Raw genomic sequence first — 10,344 nt, forward strand, 5'->3', positions numbered from 1 at the left:
TGGCTCGGGGCAAGACTGCTGGTACAGATGGTTTACGACTAGAATTCTGTTCCCTGTGTGCTGAAACCCTTGCCCCCATTTTGACTGAATTGTTTAGCATGGCCAGGTCCTCAGGATGGCTCCCTCCAACACTATGAAGAACCCTGTTAGTACCTCATCTGAAAATGGACAAGGGTGCTGTTAGGGTATCTTCTTGCAGACGCCTCTGTCCTTTATGTTGACTATAAAATATTGAGTAAAGCCTTAGTCAACAGGCTGCTTCCACTTGTCAATAATTTCATCAAAGAGGGTCAATCATGCTTTATCCCAAGTCATAGCACGGTACCGAACATTCTACAACTGATCCACATTTTACAAACTTCGATGACCAACCACACCAAGGCTCTAGCAATTGCAGTGGCCATCGAGAAAGCCTGAGCTCCTTATGTTGGGATTGCCTATACTTCACAATGACGAGCATGGGGTTTGGCAGCAGGTTTCTTGCCGGAACACACCTGTTGTACATAAACCTGGTGTGGGGGCTGGTCCCACTATTTCAGTATAACGCCCCATAGAGAGTGGTACATGACAGGGCTGCCTCCTCAGTTGTTATTCGCTTGGCAATAGAGCCCTTGCTGCTTACAATCTGTGCAGGGCTCATTACTGTGGGCTACAGGTTGGCAACTCACCCTCTATATCTCATTATATGCCAATGATTTCCTTCTCTATATGCTTGAAGAGTGCTCCAATGTGGATGGGGCTATTGGAGCCCTAGAACCTTTTGGTGCCTGCTGAGGCCTGCAAGTTAAGTGGACTAAATCCAATACATTCCCACTGTATGTCTCGATTTCTCAAGCCGCTGCCCTGAGACAGACCAAATTCTTCATTAGGAGTCGATTACTTTTTAGTACCTCAAAGTCAATATATACCACACTGAGACTGAATTAATAGAGGGTAACATTAGGAAGGCCTTTGCACCCTTGCGCCAACCTGTAGGCTTTTAGCTCCCCCCAAATCTGTCATGGGTAGGGTTGCCTTGTCCAAAATGATACTTCTCCCCTGTCTTCTCTATTACCTTGTGCCGTTCCAGTTTGCTTCCCTAAATCCTTCTCCAATTAAGTGAATGGCCTATTTACTCAGTTCATTTGTTATGCAGAACGTCGACAGATTACCCTGATAAACTGTGACTTCTGGAAGATGAGGGGGGCTTGGTGGTCTCATACATGGAGCTCTACTAGCTTGCCACACAATTAAAATGGGCGCCTATTGGAGGTATGGGCATTGCTGTGGCACGACTGACAGGGATTTTATTCCCACCCATGCTACCCTATTAGCCCTGATGCCCACGCTGCCTCCACAACAGCAAACAGGAACCAAGAGCCCCTTGATCCCTGCCCTTAAGTCTGCAGGGAACTGGGCACTCCAGCGTATAGGGACCAAACTTCCATAAGCAAAGGACTTGCTCTTGACAACTCTACTGTACTTGCTGCATAAGGCTAGCTGAACCGGCCTGCATGACTGGGAACAGAGGGGCATGACTTCCCTAGGTGACTGCTATATGAATGGACAGCTGAAGAGTTTTCAAGACCTTATAGACGAATATGCCCTATCTCTGAGACATTTTCTCTTTTATGGTGCAGTAGCTGCTGCTCTTCGGAGAACACGGAGTAAAGAGGGACTGGATCCCACTGAAAATAATTATTTGAGGGACATCAGTACAACATCTAGCCAATTGCAAATGATCACCCTCATTTACAGATCCTTTCGTTCCAAAGCCAAATGCAAGCTTTTCCGATATGGCTGATAAGCTTATAGACGCTAAATGTTCTACTGTCCTAACCAACACCTCTTGCAATACTCGTAATACCTACTTCAGGCTCATCCATTATTATTACTTACACATAGTATATCCAACACCTAGGCACATTGACAAAAAGTTCCTGGGAGCGCAGGCTTCTTGCCAAAAATGTTATTTGGGGTGAACTTTTACCATAGAGTATGTGCTTGTCCAGCCATCGCCTCATATTGGGACACAGTTATACTCCTCATTAACGCTCTACTGGCTAAAATCTACATGGGACCTCAGCTGTCTGTTTACTCAGGCTGTTCCCTAAATCCAACTCCAAACCAATAACACTGTTTTCTAACCATGATCTCGTCCTGCTCCATTGAGATTTATCCATGTTTTGGAAGTTCCCTCACCTCCCCTTCAGGGTTGGAGACTTGAACTCCCCCAGTGGTTTGAATGTGAAAGAGCCCTCTTGAATCTTGACGTGCAAAGGGGCCAGTGTAGGCCAGATTACACGCAGGCCTGAGGACTGGATAATGCAGGAATGCCCGCTCATAGCTGACTATGGTTGGCTGCTCTCGGCCTCAGCTGGAGAATCCTTGGACAAGCAATAAGTCATTAGACCCCACAAGTAGTGCCCTGTCCCTCACAATTTGTCCTGTTCTGATACCCCATTCTGGAACCAGAGGCGTGCTGACATTTCCTCACAACACCAGGCCCAACCCTCCCCCCATACCTCCTGCACTATTTGGATGTACCTATCAGCTCACTATGGCACCCCAGTGACTGTTTGGTTGTTTGATTTATCATTTTTTTCTTTTGCTCTTCAGTTCCCTTTTCCCTCCTCCTTTCTCCCCCTAGTTTTCTCTGCCACACAGCCTGCTCGCCTGAGGTGGTGTCTAATACTTGTACTTCTGGTCAAGAAATGCTCTTTCCTCCTTGTTTCTCAGAATGTCTGATGTACATCCTTTCTTCTATTTTACCAATTCTCCATAATCACTAACAACACTGCTGTTGTGGGATCACATTTTGTATGTCTTCACTCCTGCTGTACAAATGTTCTATCTGTTTTGGTGCTTTGTTTTCAGTTATCTTCTGTTTTTGTCATTGTGTATGTTAGGTTGTGTAAAATAGAGTACTATAGTACCTCAGGCCAGTGCTTTCTCAGCATTTATCATTAATCTCTTCCTTTCTGTTTGTAAGGCTTCTGCTTCACATTTTGTCCACTTATTCACCATGACCTCCACTTATCTTTTGTGGGTGCCTTAACTGCTTTCCACTGCATTACCACCAACACTTAGCTATTAGTGATGCCAAATCCACGAACTTGGTAGTGTTCTTAGTTTATAGAGATCTAGGCATGAAGCCTAACAGATATTGTTCCACTTTGAGGAGACTTGTTTTAGTCCAATACTCCCTCATCTGTGCACAACAATATCTGACCATTATCTAGGTAAGCAAATGGGAGATTTTATATTGCACATAGTTTGCTAAGGGTGAGATAGGTCCTATGTAAGACGTTGAACTATAACAATTTGAACCTGGTGTTTATGGCGCATTAGATAATATTAGAGTCCAATCAGTGTCTTCCAGAACTCTGCCTGTATTCTGGGACCATATGTCCCTGAGGGGAGGCAAGTTCAGTTTGGACTCCATTAGGAGCCCTTTGTATAGTGATGTAATCAGTCTCCTGCCACCTCCTTTTTTTAGGCCGTTTTAGGCTCATTCTCCTGTCTGTCTGTTAATTGCATCAGAGCATCTATCCTTTTGGCCTATGTCAGAAACTGCCACCAGGCAGACTGTTGTTATGAGGTAAGTTGAAAATGTCTCTCTCTGCATTGTTTTCTTTCAGGCTCATATCTTAGTTAATCCTACTTCCTTCCATATTTTTAAGATATGTTCCTTTCCAGCGTCCCTCATCCGTAGGACACTCACTATTGGAATTACAGGTGTGTGTATATAACTAATTTACCTTCTCTCATACACTGCTTTCATATCTACATGCCATATAAAATCAGTGAGTGTGCCATTGAGTTCCTTGAACATGCAGGCTGTGAAAATTACAATAAAGTTCTCAAAAACTATAATAGTCTAGGAAGCACCTCCGTTTTTGTTAGAGGGATCTGACCCATCATCGATAGTGTGAGACCAGTACAGAACTTTAGGTTGGCCTTAATGCTCAAAATATCACCTTAGCTAAGTTGGCAACCATCTCCTCATGTATTGTTCTGGAAACTTGTACCCCTAGATACCTAAATGTATTTTCCCATCTTATTTGAACATGGAATCATGGCATATCTTCTCCAAAGTCACCTCAGATTATCAGGAAGATGCAGATTTTCCCACAATTCACTCTTAGGCCAGAGGCCCATTGATGTCTCACTAATTCCAACACAGAATGGTAAATACCCGTGTTGACATCTCAGGTATATCAAGAGGCCGTCCACCTATAGTGATATGATATGATGTATTGGATCCCCTGGTAGTCTATCCCCCAATCTGTCCCCATGTTGTGTACCAAGCATGCAAATGGAATTGTAGCTGTTGCAAATATCAAGGGTGACACAGAAGATCACTGTCTTGTTCCCCTGCTAATTCTGCAGGATTCTGAAATTTCCATCTGGTGTACACTGATTAGATGATTGCTTTTGACTGTGATGTAACTGTGGATCTGAAATTATTATTAGGTCTTGCCTTTGAGATAGCTCTAGCTGTTGCGCCACTCTATTGTTTTTGTTTTTTGTTGTTGTTTAAATCATGTATAAAACTCATACATTGAGGAGCTTTTGGTCAGTGGGCTTCATCCATTGGTCAGTTAAATTGTCATTCACATTTTGCTTCTCTACAATACAGCAAAGAGCTAAGGTAATTAAGTCAGCCCAATTTACTCAGTGGCTCCCTTCATTTCCGCCTAAAAATAATGTTTTTTCTCTCATGACAAGGTTAGTTCAAAACCTAGTTTTCATGTTATTTTATTTTTATATTAATTTTAAATGCCAGCTTCTGATTTTGCCTTCACTTTAGGTGCCCAGATTTGTATCCATATGCTTTTTAAAGTGCTTAATTGTCATTGCCTGCAATTTGAGTGCTTGGATAGTTGTATTTTATTCTCATCTCCTTTACAAACAATTTGAAAAAATACATGGGGCAAATAAAAGGCTTCCTATTTTGTTTTTTAAACTTCAATGGTAAAAAAGCCACGTCAGTGTTTTTCTTTTAAAATTGTTTTTTTGCAAGCATGGGTATGGTATGGTTAAGTGGTAACATATTTTCTTCTCATTTTATTTTTGTGACATGTGCTTGCAGTTACACTAAAAAAAGATCCATTACCCCATTCTGCCAAGGCCAGACCTATTGTTTTTACGAATGCTTGTTTTATGTTCTGGTAGGTGAGAGCTCAATTTCCATTTTAAGACTGAAAATGTAATGTGCTGTGATAAACCCAAAAGCCTTTGGTAATTTTCGAAATTAGGGGTCCAAAACCCTAATTCTTCACTAGTGACCTTCAATCAGCATAATGGTGGACATATTTAAATTCTGGAATATAGACAAGAAGAAAAGTAAGTGTCTCTTAAAATGTAAGTCCTGTGGAATTTCTTTCCAATTTCAGGCCTCTGCTGAAGTGAGCAGTCATGTGGTGTGTGGGGGCACTCTCTCGAATGTGATGGCCAAGTGGTGAAAGTCACTGTGTAAATTCGCCTATATATTGATCCTTGCAGGTCGCTGTCACATTAGTTGAGTAAACAGATAAACATTGCCTATTTTATTTGTCTTTCTCAACTTTTTCATTTGTAGATGTGAATGTTGTGGTGCTGTCTTTCACGCCGAGTGCAAGTCAAAGACCGTCCCCTGCCCGAAATGTGTTCGACGTGAGCTGCAGAAGAAGCAGAAGTCCTTCTGGAAGCGACTGAACATGGACGATAGCTTTGAGGAGGCGTGCAACATGTTTGAACTGGCTTACCACAACACATGACTTTTGGTCCTCCTACCTATCACCTGCTTCTTAAACACTACCAGCTACTCCCCTTTCCACCGACTGCTTCTTAGCTAGCAGGCAAAGTGGAGACCTTTGTTGGAAAAAGAAACTAGTGGTTACACTGGAGTCTGACCTGTCTTGTGTTTCCAGACGGACAGGGAAGCCTGGGTGGCTTCTTTTAATGGCCAGTCGAGTTATACTTGGCAGTGGGCATCACCGACCACTGCACATTAAAAATGTGGTTCACTTGCACTGCTTCAACTCCCTGTGGCCAGAGTTTCCAGTCAATATTGCATTGGTTGACCACAGAAATTTTGCCACAAAAGACATTTGCCTTTTTTTGCACCGTCAGCAATTCCTCTATGAATTATTTATGTAACTTATCTATTTTAGTGTGCTCCAGGGCATCATTTACAGAAACTGTGACTAGAAGGCATGCAGCCTAGACACATTATGCAGCATTGTAGCAGTATGGCTTTCTCCTCTTTGAAATAGATTTGTTTTAAGAGCAGCACTTTACTTGTACAAAACTGTGCACCTTCATCCTCTGTTCCCCACCCTAGCTCCTTGAAATGTGCAAACTCGGTGACAAAATTGATTTTTATTTCACTCAGACGTGTGCCTGGCATTTGTAATTATGACGATCGGCATTAGGGGTCAGAGAGTGACCAAAGGGTGAGGATCTAGTTTCCTAGGATATTTAGTGGAAGTAGTAGTGCCTAATAGTGTTTTGCTAATGTCTTCCCTGAGTGCGAACACAAGCGAGCTCGGAAGTTGTGGGCATGAAGTATCCTGGTGTGGCCGTTTTCAATAGACAAATAGAGAGACACGTCCCCATATTTTTGCCTTCCCTCACGAAATGAATTTTTTTCCCAGGCAGGTTCAATATTTTTCAGACTAATAGAGGAGCAAATTAGATCTTTTCTGCTCTCATTGCCAGTCGAAAACAATTGACATCAACCTCCAACTTTCCAAGTTACAGATTAAATCTCCTCCGTGCATGTCCCACATCCCAACAGGTATACCACTGTACAAAATTCTTGAATCATGAATTCGTGGCTCTAAAAAGCTCTTTTTGCATTGAAAGAAAGTGGATTTTCTGTCCTTCAATTGCATAGCTCAGTGAAACACCTTTTCTACGGTCACATCAGAAACTGCACTAACTGCACTTATAAGGATTGGGTCACAAAGTGACCTCTAGGGATTTTCTTGTGTAGTCATAATTTCTAGATTTGCCGGGTTTCTTCCTTTCTGACAACTTTTTACCGAAAAAAAAAACATTTTCTTTTGCTTTAGATTTGCGTTGCCTCTCCTCATATTGCTCAGTAAAGCTAGTCTTTAATATGACATGATCTAACAGCAGTGGTAAAATGAGGTCCCATCGGGAAGCCAAGTTTTCTAATCACTAGAGAAAAGCAGTGCAACTCCATGGAAAGTATTCATATTTTTAAATAGCGAGGTTGTAAGAAAGAAATGGAGACAAAATGATGGGCAACATAAAAAAAAAGAAATCCAGATAGGCACACTAAGAAACCAAAACATATTGATAGCAAGATGGCTAACACACAAAAAACAATCTAAAACTGTCCCGATAATAAATGGAAGTATCCATTTGAGGCCTCCACTACAACTACAAAAATTTGTATTTTGATTGACAAAATCATATTTTATGTAATAAGTCTTGACATGCAGATTATCTGGAGTCCATTTTGAGAAAGAAAATCAAATTTACGTACTCACTGTGAAAAGCCACATAATTTTTGTTCATTTCTTTCAGAAGACTACAATTCTGAAAGGGTAGAGCCAGTGTTGGGAAAATTTACGCAAATATCCGAGAGACTTTGAGTTGAGTGTTGAGTGGGAGGTGGCAAGAGATTATTTCCATCAACTTGTTTTGGGCATTTTGGTCCTAAACCTTCATTAGGCGAGGAAGACGGCCAGAACATAGATTTTGATCGTGTTCCCTTTCACAATACCTTTAAGGCACAGGTCTAAAAGGAGCAGATACAAGACATATTTGCAGGATAGCTACCGAAGATGTAAACTACCCCATTAAATGAATTGTATGTAAATGTGTCATGTGTGTATCCTGAAAAGCTAGCAGAACTGTGACAATCGAGGACCAAATTGAAACAATCTTGCATTAGACACGGGCAAACAGCTTACCCTAGAAGCATAAGGTACACTGTTGGTGAAATGTGTTGCTTTTGAGTGAAACAAGGTTATGCACTGTGCTGTGCTACACTGTACTAAATCAAAAAGAAAGGATCCTTTGAATATGAAGAAGGACCTCGATTTCCTGTGGACAAATAACTAGATCTGTTGGAGACACAGCTGCATTCCCTTCCAATAGTTTTGGAGGTACAATATTTACTCTGTTAGAGATTCAACGTAGTAACCTTGAAATGCTTAGCTCTACTTTGGTATTTAAAGCTCAGATCGAAGAGATGAACTAATGAGCAACAGGAAATAGAATAAAAAAGGAAAAGATTTCAGTGCTATACCTGGTGGAAGTAGTTGTGATACCTGTGTAGATGCTCAAGTATCTGCCATTCACCACTTTAGTTTGACTGAATAAAAACCTATACAGAAATGATCACTGTCTTCTTTTAATGCTGTTTTCTTTACAAGGGCAAGTAAACATGCATGGTAACACCATGATTCTTTGCTGTGCACCTAGCGGCCAGAGGTCACAAACCACAAATATGTAAGGGAAAAATAAATTCACCAAATGCCCACAGTGTAGCTTACATGTTGAATGTATGAGTACCAGGTTGGGGTCTTGTATGTAATACGTTAATCTTGAGTGCAACCAGTTACTAGAGTTTGAACCCCCTATTCTCCACCATTGATTTGCTGAGCAACACTTTACATATGTATTTCTAAATTTGGAAGGTGTAAAACCCAGTTGAATAATATCGTATCAGTTTGACAGATCTTTGCAATAAGAACATGGCATTGGAGGTTAACAGGGAGGTTAATGAGGCTGGTCGTGGTTTCTTAGGAACAGCAATAATCTGCCTCTCTCTAAGACAGCGCACCCTTCATGTGACAAGTCACGCAGGAAGATAAGAGTTTCCCAGGACAAAGAGGGTAAAGGGGGGGTGGGGATAAGAGAGAGAGACTGACAGGTGAGTGTTGATGGCACAGTGGCTCAGCACATCTCGGCAATTTACTAGGACTCACTAGACCTTAGGGTTTTTATAGGAAAAGGAAGCAACACATTACAATCCGATCTATAGAACCATTAATTATCAGCAGTGGCCACTGCAAATTTCAAGGAGGGGATGACAGGAACGGGGGAAATAAATAATTAAAAAAATGTACTTGTTCCTGATGCCGCCACCTGGCTCCTCTCTTATTCTGGTGTCCCAGCATTCCGTGGGACATCAGCACCGGCTCCCCAGCAATCCTGGAGCCTGTACAGTTTCTCCAACCCGGCTGTGTGATACAGCCGAGTTGGAGAAACATAAATCGCATGTGTGTTTGACCGGCCTTAGTCGGCCGGCCAAACACACATGCACTTATGCACAGACTTCACTTCCCCCCTACCATGGCCCAGCCCCGCTCCTCCCCACACATGCTGCTGGCTGAGCCAGCAGCTGTAAAATAAAATTATAATGAAATATTGTTTTATTATTCAACTGCTGGCTTTTAGCCAGGGTTGCAACGCTCCTCCGCAATTGCAGAGGAGCCACCCCTGTTAATTACTGCAAAAGCCCAGACCTACTATAGTGCTTACCAGCATCAAGTAGGGAAAATTCAGTAACAAGCTACCAGGATACAGTCAGAGAACCAAAAGGATAGGGAGCATCAGTCTAGGGCAGAGGTCTTCAAACTTTTTTATGCTGAGCCCCCCTTCTAAACATTTTTAGGCATCGAGCCCCCCCACCACCTGACGCAAATTTCTGGAAGCTGGTACTCTGCTTCATCGACGGCAACCCCCACCCGCAGAGTCCAGATCATATATGGGAAACATTTTTATACAAATTCAGAGTGTCTAATAAACTGAAGGTTTGAGAGCACCAGTGCTTATTACACAGTTCAAATGAAAAGTCTCCAAGAAATTTTTTGCACAGAACAATTTACAATGCGGCTTTATTTTTCACTAAGACACAGAATTTGACATAATACTTTCAAAACTAATGTGACGGGTGTGCCTATTTATCACCACAGAGACGGTCAATTTGTGGATGAATTTTTGAAACTGCCAGCCTAAGGTTGTGCTCCACTTCAATTCTTGAGCGATACTTAGTCTTCAATACCGCAAGTGCTGAGAACTCAATCTTGCATAAATATGATGTGCTGAAAGGCAAGAGAGTTTTGATAGCACTTTCCCTCAAAGCTGAATGTTCTTCAGGCATTTTCAGCCAAAACCCCCCAAGGAGAGTTTGCTACATTGCATCTGCAGTGTGCGATCACTCTGGAGATCAATTAGTTCTTCCTGCATGCGAATTGGGAGATGGATACCCCCATCTGCCAGAAATGGTTGAAAGACCCAGTCATTAATATGATTGTTTTCCTCAGGAAAATACTTGTGAAAACTGTCGCTGAGTGAGGTCAGGTGATTTTTTATTAACTCTGTTTCCTCAAGAGCATC

The 10,344-nt window shown here is 42.0% G+C and overlaps 1 protein-coding gene across 1 annotated transcript in view; it reads left to right on the plus strand.

Annotated features, from left to right (window-relative positions):
- The window catches only part of PLEKHM3 (pleckstrin homology domain containing M3), a 525,809-nt gene extending 517,469 nt beyond the window's left edge, over positions 1-8,340 (plus strand). Inside the window, exon 8 of the mRNA XM_069225959.1 lies at positions 5,564-8,340. Within this exon, the coding sequence (XP_069082060.1) occupies positions 5,564-5,741 (178 nt within the window). The 3' untranslated portion in view covers positions 5,742-8,340. The remainder of the gene's footprint in view (positions 1-5,563) is intronic.
- The last annotated feature ends 2,004 nt before the right edge of the window (positions 8,341-10,344 follow it).

This window comes from Pleurodeles waltl, chromosome 3_1 (genome assembly GCF_031143425.1).
Source record: "Pleurodeles waltl isolate 20211129_DDA chromosome 3_1, aPleWal1.hap1.20221129, whole genome shotgun sequence".
NCBI classification, from domain to species: Eukaryota; Metazoa; Chordata; class Amphibia; order Caudata; family Salamandridae; genus Pleurodeles; species Pleurodeles waltl.